Source organism: Amphibalanus amphitrite, unplaced genomic scaffold (genome assembly GCF_019059575.1).
Source record: "Amphibalanus amphitrite isolate SeventyFive unplaced genomic scaffold, NRLGWU_Aamphi_draft 001052F_arrow, whole genome shotgun sequence".
Lineage (NCBI taxonomy): Eukaryota > Metazoa > Arthropoda > Thecostraca > Balanomorpha > Balanidae > Amphibalanus > Amphibalanus amphitrite.
Window position 1 is genome coordinate 140,530 of NW_024882546.1, and position 23,048 is coordinate 163,577.

Here is a 23,048-nt window from a genome sequence, read left to right on the forward strand (position 1 = left end):
CAGTCGACCCGCAGGCGGCGGCCAACTCGTATACGGAACGCGTCTTGTATTCCCGTCCGGGGCGTCATATGCGATTAACCAAGGCCAATCGTAATAGACATTAGACAATGAGCCAGTTAAGTCGCGACTTCCAATACAATCCGCCTCTAGCTGTTCGCTCTGATAACTATTTGTCCTAACTATTGAAACTATTGAACTATTGAAAGGTGTATGATGAATTGATTAATCACATTCCTTCCGGAGATAGCAGGGTCGTTTGAGTATCGCTTGGTTATATCGATTAAATGCTAAATGCAATATTACTTAGACTTCAAGGCTTCTGTTATTCAGAATAACTACTCTCTGAACGAATAGTTAGTTTTTGATGGACAAGGATGGCGTTTTCTATGACACACACATAGGTGATACATTGTGGGACCCCTTGTTGTTGGCTTATAATGCCTGGCTGTCTGTTTTCTTATTTTCAGCTCATCTCAGCTCACAGTCAGTACTTTTTTGAATAATTTATTTAAATGTTATCACAAACATTCATTCAAGCTGGCAGCGACACTTGGTGCAGTTGCAACACATATTTTCAAAGCAATCAACCGGCGCAGACGCATCACAGTATTCTCGGCGAATCAGGAAAGCACATCGCGCCCTGGACGGTCACCCTGGACGCTGCACCGTCACCGCGGCCGCTCGGGTCGGAATGGAACCGACGGGAGTGCCGCGAGGACCTGCACGTCCGGCGTCGAGACCCGTTTGGAGCAGCTCTCATCCCACCCCAGTCCCGACGTACTGCACTCATTGGCGACATGTGCACCCTGGGTTCGACCCTGTCAGTCCGAGTCACCAAACTCTGTACGCCTGATGACCAGTTCCGCGGCGGGATCAGCGATGTGGCGGCCCTCGTCGCCCCCTGATGTCGATCTGATGATGGGTGAGGGTTAGGCCGCCTAGCTCATGTGTCCGCCCGACTTCTGGCGCTGTGCATAGATGGCCAGCCCGGCGATGGCCACCACCGCCAGAGAGAAGAGCACGCCGAGCGCGATGGTGGCCGAACGGAACCCGGAGTCGTCCGCGGGAGCCGGCGTCGGCGGGTTGACGTACTGGTCGACGGTGTCGGACGCCTTCTCGCCTTCCGTCTCGGCTTCCGTGATGGAGGCCTTCACCTGCTCCTTCATTGCGCTGTCCAGTGTGATTTTGTTGTCGCTAACGCACTGGGTGGTAGCGGTCAGCTTCAGGTTGCTCGCCTTCAGGCTTGTCAGGGTCGTGTTAGAGAACTGCTGAGTGGACACCAGTTTCAGAGCGTCCTGCGCCTCGTCGACGGTGGCTTCGATGTCAGCATACTGGTTGCAGTTGTCGGCAGTCTTGGTCTCCAGCTCCAGCGTGAGGAAGCGGCGGGCGAAGACGAGCCGCGGCAGGCCCTCCTCGACCGTGTCGGATGAGTCGCCCGTCGGCGAGGGCTCGTCCGTCGGCGGCTCGCTGGTCGGCGACGGCTCGTCCGTCGGCGAGGGCACGCTGTCGATGGCCTTCGAGAGTTCCTGCAGGTTCGTGTTCATGGCGTTCACCTCGGTCTCGATGGCAGCCAGGACATTGAAGTCTTCCGACAGCTTCACTGTGGCCTCTGCCGACAGTCGCGCCGCTGAGGCTGCCAAAGAAACAGAAGGGTGTCGGACGCAGCTCGGATAGACAGCTAACTACTTGTGACAGACTGTAGCAGTCATTCCAGGGAAACGCACGGATACACACGCGTTTACACCATCTACCAGTGTTTCTATTGGTTACTTTGCGTACACTCACCGGTGTGGGAGAGCAGGAGGAGGGAGAGCAGGGCCGAGCACTGCCGGCTACATCCTGGTGAACCCATGGCGCTGGCAGCGAGAGTTCGCACGGTTCCTGCGAACGGGGAAATGGTGCTTCAGCCCATGTAGCTCAACATGGGGAGGCAGCTGCATAGGTCACACACTAGTGGGTTGAAGCTGATAGATTATTGGAAAAGCAAACAGTTGTAATTTAATTGTAATAAATATGTGGATTACATATGTAACATGTGAAATATGTACGATTTAATTTAATTGTATGTATTTTGAAGTTTAAGCTAAAAAGAAAAATGACGCACATTGCAGTGGATCGAAGGTATTGTCCAATGCTATTTGAAGAATAGCTACGTCAGCCCTCAGCTGGTATATGTGTCAGGTGTGGAAACCTGCCCCAACTCGGCCGGGTGGCTGAGCTGGCTCTCTCTCTCTCTCTCTCTCTCTCTCTCTCTCTCTCTCTCTCTCTCTCTCTCTCTCTCTCTCTCTCTCTCTCTCTCACCTGGTCTGCTGGTCTCCACGGGTCACCGGCCAGATCGACACTGTGGCCGGACCGTCGGCGACAGCCTCCTATATCGACACCGCGATTTAGGATAGTATGACGTCTGACTCGACGCAAGGCAGCACGCTCCTATCTCTGTGAATGTTTCCGAATATCTTGATAAGATAGGTGTGAACGCGATTGGTTTATAGGCGCCCGCGCCCGTGACAGGGGTGCTGACTCAGACTCGCTGAAGTCCTCCTGGGTAGAGACAAATAGCGATATCGGTGAGCCGATATGGGGGCGGGAGAATTGGGACTGAAACCCCTTCACGTCCTGGAATTAAGTGCGGTGGCCAGCAGCATTGCTTGTCAGGATGGATCAGACTACAATGAGTAAACTTGTCAGGAATGCACATTTTGCATAAATGCCCGAGTGACGCTATTACTAATGCATAATTTCAACTCAAATTGTATTTGCTATTCATTTTGACTTTGACCTGATAAGGTTGCATGATTTAGCGTGGAAATTTAAACCTTGTCACCTGATGGCAGCGGTGTCCGGATGGAAATTTGTCCCCCATTCGGAGTTATTTGGTGCTTTATTCTTCATCGCTCTACTGGATCTAACAAAAGCTAGGCTCGATGTTAATGATCCCTTTACCTGAGCAGACCTTGTTGTGCAGACTCCGACCCCTACCTGCCGAGCGTACAATACCGGGTCGCAGGAGAATGTAAATTCTAAAGCTAGCGTGCTAGCAAAGCCGGACACGGTCTGCCCCACTCACTGACTTCAACTGACTGCGGCCAATGCCACTCCCACCAACCGCGGACCATCCCCGTCAGAAGTCTCAAAATACCGAGTGCCGGAGCAACTCGAACCCGGGCTTTCACTACCAGGAGTCCAGGAGTCCAACGCTCTACCAAGTGATTGACCCCACAGTAAAATTGAAATATTTGTTTATTGTTTGTGTGTATTTATGAAGCCAATGTTCAGGAAATGTGCTGGGAATCGTTATCTCGATTATTTTGTCGCTTGGTCAGACCTGTAGGTGGCTGGTGCCGACCGATGTAGGGGTCGCTACTGGCTGGGTGTGACGGAATGAGCACTTGTCACATAAACTCACCCCAAACTATTCGCATTTGCTTGATAGCACATCCAAGCGAACATTCTTAAATATTTCTTTCTGTACTTATCTTACGCTTAGGCGCATACTATTTTTGCATGGCGACTAACGTAATGGGTTCGCTTCGTAATTGAGCATAATTAAGCGGCCAGCGAATAATTCGTTATGCTTAGGCCAACTGCTTGTTTGTTTGTTTTTGTGGGGTGCGGATTCTTTTGGCCTGAAATGGTCACTGCGGAGCTATGGGATGATATAGGATAGGGTGTAGACTGTAGACATCAGACTGTCCGAACTACCGACGGCGCGCCGCAGCGGCAGAGACTGTCCCGGTGGGACGGAAATGTCCGGATGGGACAGCCCGCACTGCCGCTCAAACGGTTGACCCGGAGAGGGTGACCGTTTATCGAAGAATTGCCCTCACCCCAGATTGGATGGTGGGAGTGATCGCCAGCCCATAAATAAAGGCATGGGGTGCGTGTGGATGGGTTTGTCCTGAGGAAAGCAAAGATGTATGGGTCAACTACTAAACAAGCGAACAATGAACATATCCAGCGCCCTAGTCGCTGCAAATACGAGTGAATGGACATTTGAGTTTTGACCCCAGTACTCCCTGTGGGTACCGAGTCAGGCCCTGCCCAGACATTAAGCTCACACCCCTTTTTTAGGTAACGTGGTTGTTTTACACACGATGCCCGGGCAAAATCATGCATGTTCTTGATTCCGAATACTGCGTGTAATTGGTTTTTACAATAATTTAGCTGCTGTATCCCGTTTGCCCCTAGCGGAGAGGCTCGGAACATCTATTTTCAATCATCGACACTAGGTGGCACTGGTGCACACAATGTAGGGACTGACCCTGCTGTATCTGTATGAGCTGAGAAACCAAAATACTTACCTATGGTCAATACGTTGTCACCTGAGACTTTTCCCGCTGACCCTACGAGAAAGAGGACGGCTTAGGCTAGGGTAATGATGTAATGCCTGTCCCGTAGCTCAGTTGGTAGAGCATTGGACTCCCGGTAGTGAGAGCACGGGTTCGAGACGCTCCGGCGCTCGATATTTGAGACTCCTGACGGGGACGGTCTGCGGTTGGTGGGAGCAGCCGCAGCCAGTTGAAGTCAGTTGAGTGGGACAGGCCGTGTCCTGCTTTGAAGGGCACGTTAAATTTTGGTATATAAATCCTCCCGTTACCCGGAATTGCGCGATCGGACGGTAGGGGTCGGGGTCTACGCAACAAGCTCTGCTTAGCGTGGGCTCCGGCTCTGTCAATCCGTCCATTCAAACATTCAAGCTAAATTTATAAAGAAAAAATGCCTAGGACTCTGCTCTTGTCCCTAGGTTGGTACTTATTGGGATAATATTTAACTAATCTTTGTAAGGGACTAGGGAGAGAATTGGATCTCAGGTTAATGCGCAGTGCACATATAAAATAAGATAAATTCAGGTGTAGGTATATTTATGCCAATTTATTGCAAGGTTTCTATGCTTATCAATTGCGCATTTTGGTTCCTATGCCTTGACCTAGAGGCTGGATTGCCTATAAGTAGGATCAGCTTACGAAATCAATTGAATGAAATAAGTCATTACGCCATTCATCCGAAGCCTGTCATACACATTATGAGTTTCTGCGTGCAAGCAATCATTTTCTATGAAGACAAGTAAGTGTAGCTTATCATCGATAGTTCCGCCTTTTGATGCTGTCGTAGTGTCCATTCTGGGTGCGCGAGTCCGCGGGTGGCTCAGCGGGCCCAGCTTCTACGCATGCCATGATGAGAGCTCGGCCTCGACCAGGATATGATAGGGGTTGTAAACTGGCTCGGCGGCCGCTCGATAAGATACACGCTGATAGTGTGCCGCGCGTCAGGTCGCTGAGGTGGTACCGTGTCAGGGCGGGGCGACAGGACCAGAGGCTGAGCTCCCCGGTAACGCCGACCCCGAACTGACCGGATGAGTGGCAGTTTGGGGCTGGTAATGGTGCGCTGCAAATGATTGGCTTGCAGTGTCTTGCCTATAAGTTTTTGTATTTGCTCTGACAAATAGTGTTTGAACGATACGGCAAATAATCAGTATGTATTGTTTGAACTTTTCAGTAATTCAACGACGTCAATTTGCGACAATGAGCTAGAACGGTCTGTGAGGTTTTTATGTCCATGCTTGATTATACTTCTTGCCATATTGGGTAACCTTGGCAGTTGGCTTCAACCATATTGGGTAACCTTGGCATGCGTGTCGTAACGTTTCGTGTTACGGATTTTGCCTCCCTCCTACCCCATTTCTTTACTCCAATCATTCACGCCTCGATATAGCAATTGTAGCTACTGCATTGCTTGTTGGGTATCTCATTTATTGCCCATAACAGCACTGGTACGAATTCATACGATTATTATATATATGTTCAATATAGTACAATACAGCGAGGTTCACATGCGTCGGCAATAAAGCAGGGCTCACATGCGTCGGTGAGCCTATACCGCGGTTGGCTTCATTCTTTGCCGTGGATGCCATTTTCCATTCACCGATCGGTCACTACAATCACCGTGCTGTAATGGCTCCGTTACTTCTAATCAGCGCATAGTCACTGCTATCCGACCTTTCAGCTATCACTGAGTCAGTTCTCAGTCACTGGACGGCTACTGTCACTGGGTCACTGCTCGATCACTTCATTCTACAAGACATCACCGAGTGACTTCCAGGACCTGCTGACCCACTCGTCGCCCCTCAGTCAGCGGGCTGCGCGGTAGACGTTATGCATTTACATGTTATACAGGCGCTATATGTAGAACTCTCGTCGCGATGTCTGCTACGGCTCGATGCCTGGCCGATCGACCAAGTGCGCCCGTGGAATGGCTCCGTGGTAAAGTAAGTCAAAGTTGTCAGGCTCGGGGACGGGCGCGCGCCACCGGCCGGCCGAACCATCGTCCAGCTCGGTGGTGTGCATGCTGGTTGGCCGGTGGCCGGCGTTGACCCGGCCCGTGACGGTCGGCCGGGGTCGCCGGCGGCGCGGCGGGGTGCGCACGGAACGGTGCACCGTCAGTGCTACGCCCACCACTGTGCCCACGGCCAGCAAACAGCTGAGGGCGATGAGAGCGATCACAAACGGAGAGCTGAGAGCCAGCGAGGGCAGCGGCGTCGGCGTCGGGTTGACGATGTTGTCGATAATGTCGTCGGCCTTGTCGGCGGACTTTTCAGCGTTCTTGATGGACACCTGTACCGAATTCTTCTGGTCCCCCGTTAGCACAGTCTGACTGCTTTGAACACAGTTGACTGTGGTGTTGACATTACTGGTGCTATTAACGAGCTCGTCCAGCGTTTCTTGTGTAAACTCTTCATTGGCCACCTTTTCTAGGGCTCGGCTGGCTTCGTTCAGCGTCTGATCCACCTGGTGTGGTGTCGGACATTCGTCGGACTCTGCTAGCTTACGCAGCAAATTTAGCATACGAGATACTCGCGCAGCTTGAATGGCAACTGATTCTGGTTCAAAGGATCCCATGTGTGTCGGTGTAGTCGATTCAGAAGTGGAAGCTTCCGTGGGTGTTTGGGTGATCGATTCCAAAGTGGAGGCCTCCGTCGATGTTTGCGTCGTCGATTCCGAAGTTGACGGCTCTGTTAATGTTTGAGTGGTTGATTCCGAAGTGGAGGCCTCCGTTGATGGTTGAGTTGTCGATGACGATGTGGAGGCCTCAGTCGATGTTTGAATGGTCGATTCTGGAGTAGAAGCCTCTGTTGATATTTGAGTGGTTGATTCAGATGTGGAAGCCTTCGTGGGTGTTTTAGTTGTTGGTTCCGAAGTTGAAGCTTCTGTGGATTTTTGAGTGGCTGTTTCTGATGTTGACGACTCCGTGGGTGTTTGTGTGGTTGACTCTGAAGTGGTAGTGTCGGTGGATGTTTGTATTGTCGATTCTGAAGTGGAAGTCTCCGTGGATGTTTGAGGCGTTGGTTCCAAAGTTGACAGCTCCGTGGATCTATGAGTTGTCGTTTCTGAAGTGGAAGGCTCCGTGGATGTTTTAGTGGTCGAGTCTGAAGTGGAAGCCTCCGTAGATGTTTTAGGGGTCGATTCTGATGTGGAACTCTTCGTGGATGTTTGAGTGGTGAATTCCGAAGTAGAAGCCTCCGTTGATGTTTTAGGTGTTGATTCCGAAGTAGTTGACTCCTTCGATGTTTGAGTTGTCCATTCTGAAGTGGAAGCCTCCGTAGAGATTTGGGTGGTCCAATTCGAAGTGGACGGCTCCGTGGATGTTTGAGTGGTCGATTCTAAAGTGGAGGATTTAGTGTTTGTTTGAGAAGTCGATTCGGAAGGCTCCGTAGATGTTTGAATGGTGGATTCCAAAGTGGAAGCATCCGTGGATGTTTGAGCGGTCGCTTCCGTAGTGGAAGCCTCCGTGGATGGTTGAGTTGTCGATGCCGATGTGGAGGCTTCCGTCGATGTTTGAATGGTCGATTCGGTAGTAGTAGCCTCTGTGGATATTTGAGTGGTTGATTGATATGTGGAGGCCTCCGTTGATGTTTTAGTCATTGGTTCTGAGGTGGAAGCTTCCGTGGATTTTTGAGTGGTTGATTCCGATGTTGACGGCTCCGTGGATGTTTGAGTTGTTGATTCCGAAGTGGAAGGCTCCATAGATGTTTGAGTGGTCGATTTTGAAGTGGATTCCACGGTGGATGTTTGAATGGTCGATTGTGATGTGGAAGTGTCCGTTGATGTTTTAGTGCTAGTTTCCGAAGTAGAAGGCTCCGTGGATGTTTGAGTGGTCGATTCCGAAGTGGAAGTCTCCGTAGATGTTTTAGGCGTCGATTCTGATGTGGAAGTCTTCGCGGATGTTTGAGTGGTGAATTCCGAAGTAGAAGCCTCCGTTGATGTTTTAGGTGTTGATTCCGAAGTGGTTGACTCCTTCGATGTTTGAGTTGTTGATTCCGAGGTGGAAGCATCCGTAGAGATTTGGGTGGTCAAGTTCGAAGTGGACGGCTCCGTGGATGTTTGAGTGGTCGATTCTAAAGTGGAGGATTCAGTGTTTGTTTGAGAAGTGGATTCGGAAGTGGAAGGCTCCGTAGATGTTTGAGTGGTGGATTCCAAAGTGGAAGCATCGGTGGATGTTTGAGCGGTCGCTTCCGTAGTGGAAGCCTCCGTGGATGGTTGAGCTGTCGATGCCGATGTGGAGGCCTCTGTCGATGTTTGAACGGTCGATTCTTGAGTGGAAGCCTCTGTGGATCTCTGGGTGGTTGATTCAGATGTGGAAGCCTCCGTTGACGTTTTAGTTGGTGGTTGTGAAGTGGAAGCTTCTGTGGATTTTTGAGTGGTTGATTCCGATGTTGACGTTTCCTGGGGTGTTTGAGTTGTCGATTCTGAAGTGGAAGGCTCCGTGGATGTTTGAGTCGTCGATTCCAATGTGGAGGCTGGAGTGTTCGTTTGAGAAGTCGACTCCGAAGTTGAAGGTTCTATTGTTGTTTTCGTGGTTGATTCCGAAGTGGACGATTCCGTGGGTGTTTGTGTGGTTGACTCTGAAGTGGTAGTATCGGTAGATGTTTGTATTGTGGATTCTGAAGTGGAAGTCTCCGTGGATGTTTGAGGCGTTGGTTCCAAAGTTGACAGCTCCGTGGATCTATGAGTTGTCGTTTCTGAAGTGGAAGGCTCCGTGGATGTTTTAGTGGTCGAGTCGGAAGTGGAAGCCTCCGTAGATGTTTTAGGGGTCGATTCTGATTTGGAAGTCTTCGTGGATGTTTGAGTGGTGAATTCCGAAGTAGAAGCCTCCGTTGATGTTTTAGGTGTTGATTCCGAAGTAGTTGACTCCTTCGATGTTTGAGTTGTCCATTCTGAAGTGGAAGCCTCCGTAGAGATTTGGGTGGTCCAATTCGAAGTGGACGGCTCCGTGGATGTTTGAGTGGTCGATTCTAAAGTGGAGGATTTAGTGTTTGTTTGAGAAGTCGATTCGGAAGGCTCCGTAGATGTTTGAATAGTGGATTCCAAAGTGGAAGCATCCGTGGATGTTTGAGCGGTCGCTTCCGTAGTGGAAGCCTCCGTGGATGGTTGAGTTGTCGATGCCGATGTGGAGGCCTCCGTCGATATATGAATGGTCGATTCGGTAGTAGTAGCCTCTGTGGATATTTGAGTGGTTGATTGATATGTGGAGGCCTCCGTTGATGTTTTAGTCATTGGTTCTGAGGTGGAAGCTTCTGTGGATTTTTGAGTGGTTGATTCCGATGTTGACGGCTCCGTGGATGTTTGAGTTGTTGATTCCGAAGTGGAAGGCTCCATAGATGTTTGAGTGGTCGATTTTGAAGTGGATTCCACGGTGGATGTTTGAATGGTCGATTGTGATGTGGAAGTGTCCGTTGATGTTTTAGTGCTAGTTTCCGAAGTAGAAGGCTCCGTGGATGTTTGAGTGGTCGATTCCGAAGTGGAAGTCTCCATGGATGTTTGAGGTGTTGATCCCGAACTGGACGTCTGCGTGGTTGGTTGAATGGTTGATTGCGAAGTGGACGGCTCTGTCGATGTTTGAGTTGTCGATTCTAATGTGGAGGCTGGAGTGTTTGTTTGAGAAGTCGATTCGGAAGTTGAAGGTTCCATTGTTGTTTTAGGGGTTGATTCTGAAGTGGACGATTCCGTGGGTGTTTGTGTGGTTGACTCTGAAGTGGTAGTATCGGTAGATGTTTGTATTGTGGATTCTGAAGTGGAAGTCTCCGTGGATGTTTGAGGTGTTGGTTCCAAAGTTGACAGCTCCGTGGATCTATGAGTTGTCGTTTCTGAAGTGGAAGGCTCCGTGGATGTTTGAGATGTCAAGTCTGAAGTGGAAGCCTCCGTAGATGTTTTAGGCGTCGATTCTGATGTGGAAAACTTTGCGGATGTTTGAGTGGTGAATTCCGAAGTAGAAGCCTCCGTTGATATTTTAGGTGTAGATTCCGAAGTGGTTGACTCCTTCGATGTTTGAGTTGTTGATTCCGAGGTGGAAGCCTCCGTAGAGATTTGGGTGGTCAAGTTCGAAGTGGACGGCTCCGTGGATGTTTGAGTGGTCGATTCTAAAGTGGAGGATTCAGTGTTTGTTTGAGAAGTGGATTCGGAAGTGGAAGGCTCCGTAGATGTTTGAGTGGTGGATTCCAAAGTGGAAGCATCGGTGGATGTTTGAGCGGTCGCTTCCGTAGTGGAAGCCTCCGTGGATGGTTGAGCTGTCGATGCCGATGTGGAGGCCTCTGTCGATGTTTGAACGGTCGATTCTGGAGTGGAAGCCTCTGTGGATCTTTGGGTGGTTGATTCAGATGTGGAAGCCTCCGTTGACGTTTTAGTTGTTGGTTCTGAAGTGGAAGCTTCTGTGGATTTTTGAGTGGTTGATTCCGATGTTGACGTTTCCTTGGGTGTTTGAGTTGTCGATTCTGAAGTGGAAGGCTCCGTGGATGTTTGAGTCGTCGATTCCAATGTGGAGGCTGGAGTGTTTGTTTGAGAAGTCGACTCGGAAGTTGAAGGTTCCATTGTTATTTTCGTGGTTGATTCCGAAGTGGACGATTCCGTGGGTGTTTGTGTGGTTGACTCAGAAGTGGTAGTATCGGTAGATGTTTGTATTGTGGATTCTGAAGTGGAAGTCTCCGTGGATGTTTGTGGCGTTGGTTCCAAAGTTGACAGTTCCGTGGATCTATGAGTTGTCGTTTCTGAAGTGGCAGGCTCCGTGGATGTTTTAGTGGTCGAGTCTGAAGTGGAAGCCTCCGTAGATGTTTTAGGGGTCGATTCTGATGTGGAAGTCTTCGTGGATGTTTGAGTGGTGAATACCGAAGTAGAAGCCTCCGTCGATGTTTTAGGTGTTGATTCCGAAGTGGTCGACTCCTTCGACGTTTGAGTTGTTGATTCCGAAGTGGAAGCCTCCGTAGAGATTTGGGTGGTTAAGTCCGAAGTTGACGGCTCCGTGGATGTTTGAGTGGTCGATTCTAAAGTGGAGGCTTTAGTGTTTGTTTGAGAAGTCGATTCGGAAGGCTCCGTAGATGTTTGAATGGTGGATTCCAAAGTGGAAGCATCCGTGGATGTTTGAGCGGTCGCTTCCGTAGTGGAAGCCTCCGTGGATGGTTGAGTTGTCGATACCGATGTGGAGGCCTCCGTCGATGTTTGAATGGTCGATTCGGTAGTAGTAGCCTCTGTGGATATTTGAGTGGTTGATTGATAAGTGGAAGCCTCCGTTGATGTTTTAGTCGTTGGTTCTGAGGTGGTAGCTTCTGTGGATTTTTGAGTGGTTGATTCCGATGTTGACGTTTCCTTGGGTGTTTGAGTTGTCGATTCTGAAGTGGAAGGCTCCGTGGATGTTTGAGTCGTCGATTTCAATGTGGAGGCTGGAGTGTTTGTTTGAGAAGTCGACTCCGAAGTTGAAGGTTCTATTGTTGTTTTCGTGGTTGATTCCGAAGTGGACGATTCCGTTGGTGTTTGTGTGGTTGACTCTGAAGTTGTAGTATCGGTAGATGTTTGTATTGTGGATTCTGAAGTGGAAGTCTCCGTGGATGTTTGAGGCGTTGGTTCCAAAGTTGACAGCTCCGTGGAGCTATGAGTTGTCGTTTCTGAAGTGGAAGGCTCCGTGGATGTTTTAGTGGTCGATTCTGATGTGGAAGTGTTCGTGGATGTTTGAGTGGTGAATTCCGAAGTAGAAGCCTCCGTTGATGTTTTAGGTGTTGATTCCGAAGTGGTTGACTCCTTCGATGTTTGAGTTGTTGATTCCGAGGTGGAAGCCTCCGTAGAGATTTGGGTGGTCAAGTTCGAAGTGGACGGCTCCGTGGATGTTTGAGTGGTCGATTCTAAAGTGGAGGATTCACTGTTTGTTTGAGAAGTGGATTCAGAAGTGGAAGGCTCCGTAGATGTTTGAGTGGTGGATTCCAAAGTGGAAGCATCGGTGGATGTTTGAGCGGTCGCTTCCGTAGTGGAAGCCTCCGTGGATGGTTGAGATGTCGATGCCGATGTGGAGGCCTCTGTCGATGTTTGAACGGTCGATTCTGGAGTGGAAGCCTCTGTGGATCTTTGGGTGGTTGATTCAGATGTGGAAGCCTCCGTTGACGTTTTAGTTGGTGGTTGTGAAGTGGAAGCTTCTGTGGATTTTTTAGTGGTTGATTCCGATGTTGACGTTTCCTTGGCTGTTTGAGTTGTCGATTCTGAAGTGGAAGGCTCCGTGGATGTTTGAGTCGTCGATTCCAATGTGGAGGCTGGAGTGTTTGTTTGAGAAGTCGACTCGGAAGTTGAAGTTTTCATTGTTGTTTTCGTGGTTGATTCCGAAGTGGACGATTCCGTGGGTGTTTGTGTGGTTGACTCTGAAGTTGTAGTATCGGTAGATGTTTGTATTGTGGATTCTGAAGTGGAAGTCTCTGTGGATGTTTGAGGCGTTGGTTCCAAAGTTGACAGCTCCGTGGATCTATGAGTTGTCGTTTCTGAAGTGGAAGGCTCCGTGGATGTTTTAGTGGTCGAGTCTGAAGTGGAAGCCTCCGTAGATGTTTTAGGGGTCGATTCTGATGTGGAAGTCTTCGTGGATGTTTGAGTGGTGAATTCCGATGTAGAAGCCTCCGTCGATGTTTTAGGTGTTGATTCCGAAGTGGTTGACTCCTTCGACGTTTGAGATGTCGATTCCGAGGTGGAAGCCTCCGTAGAGATTTGGGTGGTTAAGTCCGAAGTGGATGGCTCCGTGGATGTTTGAGTGGTCGATTCTAAAGTGGAGGATTTAGTGTTTGTTTGAGAAGTCGATTCGTAAGGCTCCGTAGATGTTTGAATGGTGGATTCCAAAGTGGAAGCATCCGTGGATGTTTGAGCGGTCGATGCCGATGTGGAGACCTCCGTCGATGTTTGAATGGTCGATTCGGTAGTAGTAGCCTCTGTGGATATTTGAGTGGTTGAGTGATATGTGGAAGGCTCCGTTGATGTTTTAGTCGTTGATTCTGAGGTGGAAGCTTCTGTGGATTTTTGAGTGGTTGATTCCGATGTTGACGGCTCCGTGGGTGTTTGCGTGGTTAATTCCGAAGTGGACGTGCCGGTTGATGTTTGTATTGTCGATTGTGAAGGGGAAATCTCCGTTGATGTTTGAGTTGTTGATTCCGAAGTGGAAGGCTCCATAGATGTTTGAGAGGTCGATTGTGAAGTGGATTCCACGGTGGATGTTTGAATGGTCGATTGTGATGTGGAAGTGTCCTTTGATGTTTTGGTGCTAGTTTCCGAAGTAGAAGGCTCCGTGGATGTTTGAGTGGTCGATTCCGAGGTGGAAGTCTCCATGGATGTTTGAGGTGTTGATCCCGAACTGGACGTCTGCGTGGTTGGTTGCATGGTTGATTGCGAAGTGGATGACTCTGTCGATGTTTGAGTTGTCGATTTTAATGTGGAGGCTGGAGTGTTTGTTTGAGAAGTCGATTCGGAAGTTGAAGGTTCCATTGTTGTTTTAGTGGTTGATTCCGAAGTGGACGACTCCGTGGGTGTTTGTGTGGTTGACTCTGAAGTGTTAGTATCGGTAGATGTTTGTGTAGTGGATTCTGAAGTGGAAGTCTCCGTGGATGTTTGAGATGTTGGTTCCAAAGTTGACAGCTCCGTGGATCTATGAGTTGTCGTTTCTGAAGTGGACGGCTCCGTTGATGTTTGAGTGGTCGAGTGTGAAGTGGAAGCCTCCGTAGATGTTTTAGGGGTCGATTCTGATGTGGAAGTCATCGTTGATGGTGGAGTGGTGAATTCCGAAGTAGAAGCCTCCGTCGATGTTTTAGGTGTTGATTCCGAAGTGGTTGACTCATTCGATGTTTGAGTTGTCGATTCCGAAGTGGAAGCCTCTGTAGAGATTTGGGTGGTTAAGTCCGAAGTGGACGGCTCCGTGGATGTTTGAGTGGTCGATTCTAAAGTGGAGGATTCAGTGTTTGTTTGAGAAGTGGATTCGGAAGTGGAAGGCTCCGTAGACGTTTGAGTGGTGGATTCCAAAGTGGAAGCATCGGTGGATGTTTGAGCGGTCGCTTCCGTAGTGGAAGCCTCCGTGGATGGTTGAGTTGTCGATGCCGATGTGGAGGCCTCCGTCGATGTTTCAATGGTCGATTGGGTAGTAGAAGCCTCTGTGGATATTTGAGTGGTTGATTGATATGTGGAAGCCTCCGTTGATGTTTTGGTCGTTGGTTCTGAGGTGGAAGCTTCTGTAGATTTTTGAGTGGTTGATTCCGATGTCGACGGCTCCGTGGGTGTTTGCGTGGTTAATTCCGAAGTGGACGTGCCGGTTGATGTTTGTATTGTCGATTGTGAAGGGGAAATCTCCGTGGATGTTTGAGTTGTTGATTCCGAAGTGGAAGGCTCCATAGATGTTTGAGTTGTCGATTTCGAAGTGGATTCCACGGTGGATGTTTGAATGGTCGATTGTGATGTGGAAGTGTCCGTTGATGTTTTAGTGCTAGTTTCCGAAGTAGAAGGCGCCGTGGATGTTTGAGTGGTCGATTCCGAAGTGGAAGTCTCCATGGATGTTTGAGGTGTTGATCCCGAACTGGACGTCTGCGTGGTTGGTTGAATGGTTGATTGCGAAGTGGACGGCTCTGTCGATGTTTGAGTTGTCGATTCTAATGTGGAGGCTGGAGTGTTTGTTTGAGAAGTCGATTCGGAAGTTGAAGGTTCCATTGTTGTTTTAGGGGTTGATTCTGAAGTGGATGATTCCGTGGGTGTTTGTGTGGTTGACTCTGAAGTGGAAGTACCGGTAGATGTTTGTATTGTGGATTCTGAAGTGGAAGTCTCCGTGGATGTTTGAGGTGTTGGTTCCAAAGTTGACAGCTCCGTGGATCTATGAGTTGTCGTTTCTGAAGTGGAAGGCACCGTTGATGTTTGAGATGTCAAGTCTGAAGTGGAAGCCTCCGTAGATGTTTTAGGCGTCGATTCTGATGTGGAAGTCTTCGCGGATGTTTGAGTGGTGAATTCCGAAGTAGAAGCCTCCGTTGATGTTTTAGGTGTTGATTCCGAAGTGGTTGACTCCTTCGATGTTTGAGTTGTTGATTCCGAGGTGGAAGCCTCCGTAGAGATTTGGGTGGTCAAGTTCGAAGTGGACGGCTCCGTGGATGTTTGAGTGGTCGATTCTAAAGTGGAGGATTCAGTGTTTGTTTGAGAAGTGGATTCGGAAGTGGAAGGCTTCGTAGATGTTTGAGTGGTGGATTCCAAAGTGGAAGCATCGGTGGATGTTTGAGCGGTCGCTTCCGTAGTGGAAGCCTCCGTGGATGGTTGAGCTGTCGATGCCGATGTGGAGGCCTCTGTCGATGTATGAATGGTCGATTCGGTAGTAGTAGCCTCTGTGGATATTTGAGTGGTTGATTGATATGTGGAGGCCTCCGTTGATGTTTTAGTCGTTGGTTCTGAGGTCGAAGCTTCGGTGGATTTTTGAGTGGTTGATTCCGATGTTGACGTTTCCTTGGGTGTTTCAGTTGTCGATTCTGATGTGGAAGGCTCCGTGGATGTTTGAGTCGTCGATTCCAATGTGGAGGCTGGAGTGTTTGTTTGAGAAGTCGACTCGGAAGTTGAAGGTTCCATTGTTGTTTTCGTGGTTGATTCCGAAGTGGACGATTCCGTTGTTGTTTGTGTGGTTGACTCTGAAGTGGTAGTATCGGTAGATGTTTGTATTGTGGATTCTGAAGTGGAAGTCTCCGTGGATGTTTGAGGCGTTGGTTCCAAAGTTGACAGCTCCGTGGATCTATGAGTTGTCGTTTCTGAAGTGGAAGGCTCCGTGGATGCTTTAGTGGTTGAATCTGAAATGGAAGCCTCCGTAGATGTTTTAGGGGTCGATTCTGATGTGGAAGTCTTCGTGGATGTTTGAGTGGTGAATTCCGAAGTAGAAGCCTCCGTCGATGTTTTAGGTGTTGATTCCGAAGTGGTTGACTCCTTCGACGTTTGAGTTGTCGATTCCGAAGTGGAAGCCTCCGTAGAGATTTGGGTGGTTAAGTCCGAAGTGGATGGCTCCGTGGATGTTTGAGTGGTCGATTCTAAAGTGGAGGATTTAGTGTTTGTTTGAGAAGTCGATTCGGAAGGCTCCGTAGATGTTTGAATGGTGGATTCCAAAGTGGAAGCATCCGTGGATGTTTGAGCGGTCGCTTCCGTAGTGGAAGCCTCCGTGGATGGTTGAGTTGTCGATGTCGATGTGGAGGCTTCCGTCGATGTTTGAATGGTCGATTCGGTAGTAGTGGCCTCTGTGGATATTTGAGTGGTTGATTGATATGTGGAAGCCTCCGTTGATGTTTTAGTCGTTGGTTCTGAGGTGGAAGCTTCCGTGGATTTTTTAGTGGTTGATTCCGATGTTGACGGCTCCGTGGGTGTTTGCGTGGTTAATTCCGAAGTGGACGTGCCGGTTGATGTTTGTATTGTCGATTGTGAAGGGGAAATCTCCGTGGATGTTTGAGTTGTTGATTCCGAAGTGGAAGGCTCCATAGATGTTTGGGTGGTCGATTGTGAAGTGGATTCCGCGGTGGATGTTTGAATGGTCGATTGTGATGTGGAAGTGTCCGTTGATGTTTTAGTACTAGTTTCCGAAGTAGAAGGCTCCGTGGATGTTTGAGTGGTCGATTCCGAAGTGGAAGTATCCATGGATGTTTGAGGTGTTGATCCCGAACTGAACGTCTGCGTGGTTGGTTGCATGGTTGATTGCGAAGTGGACGGCTCTGTCGATGTTTGAGTTGTCGATTTTAATGTGGAGGCTGGAGTGTTTGTTTGAGAAGTCGATTCGGAAGTTGAAGGTTCCATTGTTGTTTTAGTGGTTGATTCCGAAGTGGACGACTCCGTGGGTGTTTGTGTGGTTGACTCTGAAGTGGAAGTATCGGTAGATGTTTGTGTTGTGGATTCTGAAGTGGATGTCTCCGTGGATGTTTGAGGTGTTGGTTCTAAAGTTGACAGCTCCGTGGATCTATGAGTTGTCGTTTCTGAAGTGGACGGCTCCGTGGATGTTTGAGTGGTTGATTCTAAAGTGGAGGATTCAGTGTTTGTTTGAGAAGTGGATTCGGAAGTGGAAGGCTCCGTAGACGTTTGAGTGGTGGATTCCAAAGTGGAAGCATCCGTGGATGTTTGAGCGGTCGCTTCCGTAGTGGAAGCCTCCGTGGATGGTTGAGTTGTCGATGCCGATGTGGAGGCCTCCGTCGATGTTTGAATGGTCGATTCGGTAGTAGTAGCCTCTGTGGATATTTGAGTGGTTGATTGATATGTGGAAGCCTCCGTTGATGTTTTAGTCGTTGGTTCTGAGGTCGAAGCTTCGGTGGATTTTTGAGTGGTTGATTCCGATGTTGACGGCTCCGTGGGTGTTTGCGTGGTTAATTCCGAAGTGGACGTGCCGGTTGATGTTTGTATTGTCGATTGTGAAGGGGAAATCTCCGTGGATGTTTGAGTTGTTGATTCCGAAGTGGAAGGCTCCATAGATGTTTGAGTGGTCGATTTTGAAGTGGATTCCACGGTGGATGTTTGAATGGTCGATTGTGATGTGGAAGTGTCCGTTGAAGTTTTAGTGCTAGTTTTCGAAGTAGAAGTCTCCATGGATGTTTGAGATGTTGATCCCGAACTGGACGTCTGCGTGGTTGGTTGAATGGTTGATTGCGAAGTGGACGGCTCTGTCGCTGTTTGAGTTGTCGATTTCAGTGTGGAAGCCTCCGTAGATGCTTTGGTTGTCATTTCCGAAGTTGAGAGCTCCGTTGATGTTTTGGTTGTTGATTCTGGTGTGGAAGTCTCCGTTGATGTCTGAGTGGTTGCATCCGAAGTTGAACCCTCTGTTGATGTTCGAGTGGTCGATTCTGAAGTTGAAGCCTCCGTGGACTTATGAGTGGTCGATTCTGATTTGGAGGTCTCTGTAGATGTTTGAGTTGTGAATTCTGAAGTTGAAGCCTCCGTGGATGGTTTAGTTGTCGATGCTGATGTTGAGGCCTCCGTCGATGTTTGGGTTGTCGATTCTGTAGTAGAAGCCTCTGTGGATATTTGAGTGGTTGATTGAGATGTGGAAGTCTCCGTTGATGTTCTAGTTGTTGGTTCTGAAGTGGAAGCTTCTGTGAATTTTTGAGTGGTTGATTCCGATGTTGACGGCTCCTTGGGTGTTTGCGTGGTTAATTCCGAAGTTGACGCGCCGGTTGATGTTTGTGTGGTCGATTGTGAAGGAGAAGTCTCCCTGGATGTTTGAGTTGTTGATTCCGAAGTGGAAGGCTCCATGGATGTTTGAGTGGTCGATTTTGAAGTGGATTCCACCGTGGATGTTTGAATGGTCGATTGTGATGTGGAAGTGTCCGTTGATGTTTTTGTGCTAGTTTCCGAAGTAGAAGGCTCTGTGGATGTTTGAGTGGTCGATTCCGAACTGGACGTCTGTGTGGTTGGTTGAATGGTTGATTGCGAAGTGGACGGCTCTGTCGATGTTTGAGTTGTCGATTCTAATGTGGAGGCTGGAGTGTTTGTTTGAGAAGTCGATTCGGAAGTTGACGGTTCCATTGTTGTTTTAGTGGTTGATTCCGAAGTAGAAGGCTCTGTGGATGTTTGAGTGGTCGATTCCGAAGTGGAAGTCTCCATGGATGTTTGAGATGTTGATCCCGAACTGGACGTCTGCGTGGTTGGTTGAATGGTTGATTGCGAAGTGGACGGCTCTGTCGATGTTTGAGTTGTCGATTCTAATGTGGAGGCTGGAGTGTTTGTTTGGGAAGTCGATTCGGAAGTTGAAGGTTTCATTGTTGTTTTAGTGGTTGATTCCGAAGTGGACGACTTAGTGGGTGTTTGTGTGGTTGACTCTGAAGTGGTAGTATCGGTAGATGTGTGTATTGTGGATTCTGAAGTGGAAGTCTCCGTGGATGTTTGAGGTGTTGGTTCCAAAGTTGACAGCTCCGTGGATCTATGAGTTGTTTCTGAAGTGGAAGGCTCCGTGGATGTTTGAGTGGTCGAGTCTGAAGTGGAAGCCTCCGTGGATGATTTAGGGGTCGATTCTGATGTGGAAGTCTTCGTGGATGTTTGAGTGGTGAATTCCGAAGTAGAAGCCTCCGTCGATGTTTTAGGTGTTGATTCCGAAGTGGTTGACTCCTTCGATGTTTGAGTTGTTGATTCCGAGGTGGAAGCCTCCGTAGAGATTTGGGTGGTCAAGTTCGAAGTTGATGGCTCCGTGGATGTTTGAGTGGTCGATTCTAAAGTGGAGGATTCAGTGTTTGTTTGAGACGTGGATTCGGAAGTGGAGGGCTCCGTAGATATTTGAGTGGTGGATTCCAAAGTGGAAGCATCCGTGGATGTTTGAGCGGTCGTTTCCGTAGTGGATGCCTCCGTGGGTGGTTGAGTTGTCGATGCCGATGTGGAGGCCTCCGTCGATGTTTGCATGGTCGATTCTGTAGTTGAACCCTCTGTGGATATTTGAGTGGTTGATTGAGATGTGGAAACCTCCGTTGATGTTTTAGTTGTTGGTTCTGAAGTGGAAGCTTCTGTGGATTTTGGAGTGGTTGATTCCGATGTTGACGGCTCCGTGGGTGTTTGCGTCGTTAATTCCGAAGTGGACGCGCTGGTTGATGTTTGTATTGTCGATTGTGAAGGAGAAGTCTCCGTGGATGTTTGAGTTGTTGCTTCCGAAGTGGAAGGCTCCATGGATGTTTGAGTGGTCGATTTTGAAGTGGATTCCACCGTGGATGTTTGAATGGTCGATTGTGATGTGGAAGTGTCCGTTGATGTTTTAGTGCTAGTTTCCGAAGTAGAAGGCTCTGTGGATGTTTGAGTGGTCGATTCCGAACTGGACGTCTGCGTGGTTGGTTGAATGGTTGATTGCGAAGTGGACGGCTCTGTCGCTGTTTGAGTTGTCGATTTCAGTGTGGAAGCCTCCGTAGATGCTTTGGTTGTCATTTCCGAAGTTGAGAGCTCCGTTGATGTTTTGGTTGTTGATTCTGGTGTGGAAGTCTCCGTTGATGTCTGAGTGGTTGCATCCGAAGTTGAACCCTCTGTTGATGTTCGAGTGGTCGATTCTGAAGTGGAAGCCTCCGTGGACTTTTGAGTGGTCGATTCTGATGTGGAGGTCTCTGTAGATGTTTGAGTTGTGAATTCCGAAGTTGAAGCCTCCGTGGATGTTTTAGGTGTTGATTCTGAAGTGGACGGCTCCTTCGATGTTTGAGTTGTCGATTTCAACGTGGAAGCCTCTGTAGATGTTTGGTCGGTGAAATCCGAAGTGAACGGCTCTGTTGATGTTTGAATTGTTGATTCCGAAGTGGAAGCTTCCGTGGATGTTTGAGTGGTCGAATCTGAAGTAGAGGCTGCAGTGTTTGTTTGAGTGGTCGACTCCGAAGTGGAAGGGCCTGTGTATGTTTGTGTTGTTGGATCCGAAGTGAAAGCTGTTGTGGTTGTTTTGACCGTCGATTGCGAAGTGAAAGGCTTTGTGGATGTTTCGGTGGTGGATTCCGAAGTCGTGGAAATGTCAGTGGACGTGGGGGAGGGTAGTTCAGACGAGGGTTCCGCGGATGTTGGTGTAGGTGGTGCAGTAGTGGGTGACAAAGTGGTTGGCATGGGTGTGGAAGTTTTCTGAGAGGTCGAAGCAGTGGCTGTGGTGGTCGCTGCGCTGGTTGTCGCTTCGCTGGTTGTCGGCAGTGGTGTGATAGTGGTAGCGTCAGCCACCACTTTGTCCAGCTGTTCCAGCGAGTAGGACAGCGCTTGGACCTGCCGGTTGATTTCTTCGAATAGTGTGCTCGCTGTCAGCATTTGGCGCTCCGCCCGGGCCGGTCGTGGCACGGCGGCACCTGTGAGAGTCGGAATGGACGCCGTCAGAGATGGACGGTCTCCGAAGGAACGCCGGGGAATGCCGCCGAGGAAACGTTCGCAAAGTCTCCGAGGGAGCGCATGGCCGGCTGGGAGGACGGAATGGGCCGGATGGGACGGAAGACAGGCTGTTTGGGAGTGAGGCCTGTGAGGGAGGGCTGTAAGGATTTAATGGGCGTGCTGGAGGATGGAATGGGCCGACTGGGATAAGGGGAGAGGTGGACAGTTCCGAACGTACGAATAGTTATAAAGAATCTCGTAATTCGTACGTGTTGGTTGACTAGTAGTTGAGGCTGCCTTATCAGGGGGGCGGGAAGCTCAGGTCTCGCGACACGACGGTAGAAGTTCATTGGTTTTCGACGTTCAGTGGCACCTGAGGCGCAGACATTTGGCAGGTTTGGTGACTCTGCGCCCCACTGTTTCATGAACCCGTAACCGGTGGTTTGATACTTTGGTATACTGAATGACGCTACGCGATGGATGAGCAAGTGTTTGAATATCTTTACAGAGAGAACTAATACACCTTTTCGCGTTTTTCGATGGCCAATCAGCAAAACCCATTCGTCCGATCAGCACATACATGGCGCCAGTGAGAGGCATTCCGGCAAAACCTTCAGCGTATGGGCAAAACGGAATGCTGATCCCACTCCACAGATCATCAGTTGGTATAACATTCGCTATTCGCCATACCGTAAACGGGGGTGACTTTGCCATGCTGGGTGACTTTGCCATGCTTCTAAAAAAATGCTTTAGGGTGATCTCCATTCTCCAGTGATATTTTACGAATAATGTAATAATTTTGTATGCACAAATGAAAGATAATTGGTGGGCCTTCTAACATAACCAACACTGAGAGATATGTTACCACTAAATACCGAACTGGGCTCCATTTTATTGGAGTCATTGAAATGGTCAAATTTGAAGAGGTCCGAACTTTTTATTACCTAACCATGTTCTAGACCAACTGCGATGCTGAAACTTGGTATGGTTGATCATGACAAGGCTGTTAAGTTAGCATATCCAACAAAACAGGCATTTGTCACTTCATTGAGCTAAAATTTTTGGTGGCGATTCTTCCAAGTGAATTGCAGGCCACATGGAGTGACTTTGCCACCATGTTATCAATGCAAAAATGAAATACTCAGCAGACTGCGTGGTAGGTATTATTTTTTTTCGACAAAAACGGCAATAACTCAAATACTATGTTATCAGTCGGTCGGAACTCACTGCAAATAGAAGTGCCATGCTCCACTCCTTCGATTGGGTCTATCACTAAACAAAGTAGGTATATGCCTTGCGTTGCAACAAAATGCAAAAGTTTGTTTTGGGGGCAATTATAAACTTTTGGGTTTTGTTGCCAAACTGGATGGAAAATAAATACGATGGTAATGCCAATCTAAGGTGCGCAGTCTCGCGCGTCTTGCTGTTACGATTTCCGAGTGACCGATAGCATAGTATCCGCGTTATTACCTATCGGTTTTGTCGAAAAAAGAATACCTACCACGCAGTTTGCAGAGGGTTATACCTACATGGACGTAGCTGACATGTATCGGGTGATTGATCAATGAACAGGCTACAGAGCGTTTGATAAGTCAACCCCGCCTCAAACACCAAGGTGTTCGGCCGGCCGGACCCGGCTCGCTATCTGTCAGCCATTCTCTCACGAGTCCGACCGGCGCGGCCGCCCGAAGCGTTGTCCCTTGAGATCGCTCGGGCAGTGACGCGATAATGACGGCTGGCTTCGTGGTTTGTATCGAGGCGAGTCCGACGGTCAATAGTCTACATGCCTACGATCGGTATTGCGCTGGCAGTCTCCTCGTAGCTATCGTATACTGCCTTTTTCGGAATCCAATGTTAAATTGGTTAATTGGCCTAATTCAAATTGCGCTGGAACATGTCGCAAGCCTCATCCATGAATGTGTGAATAAAGTTTAACCTTCAGTATGGCTAGATAAGCACTACATC

At 48.9% G+C, this 23,048-nt stretch overlaps 2 protein-coding genes across 3 annotated transcripts in view; one reads left to right on the forward strand and one right to left on the reverse strand.

Moving 5' to 3' along the window:
* LOC122369586 (ATP-dependent RNA helicase DDX42-like) overlaps window positions 1-23,048 on the forward strand; it is a 68,374-nt gene that overhangs the window by 31,885 nt on the left and 13,441 nt on the right. The gene's annotated exons all lie outside the window — the stretch shown is intronic.
* On the reverse strand, window positions 841-2,538 carry LOC122369588. The gene is made up of 3 exons (XM_043344438.1): window positions 2,302-2,538; window positions 1,786-1,881; window positions 841-1,633 (listed from the first exon to the last, which is right to left on the reverse strand). The coding sequence occupies exons 2-3, from the start codon at window positions 1,850-1,852 to the stop codon at window positions 939-941; spliced, it is 762 nt and encodes a 253-aa protein (XP_043200373.1). The 5' UTR covers window positions 1,853-1,881; window positions 2,302-2,538; the 3' UTR covers window positions 841-938.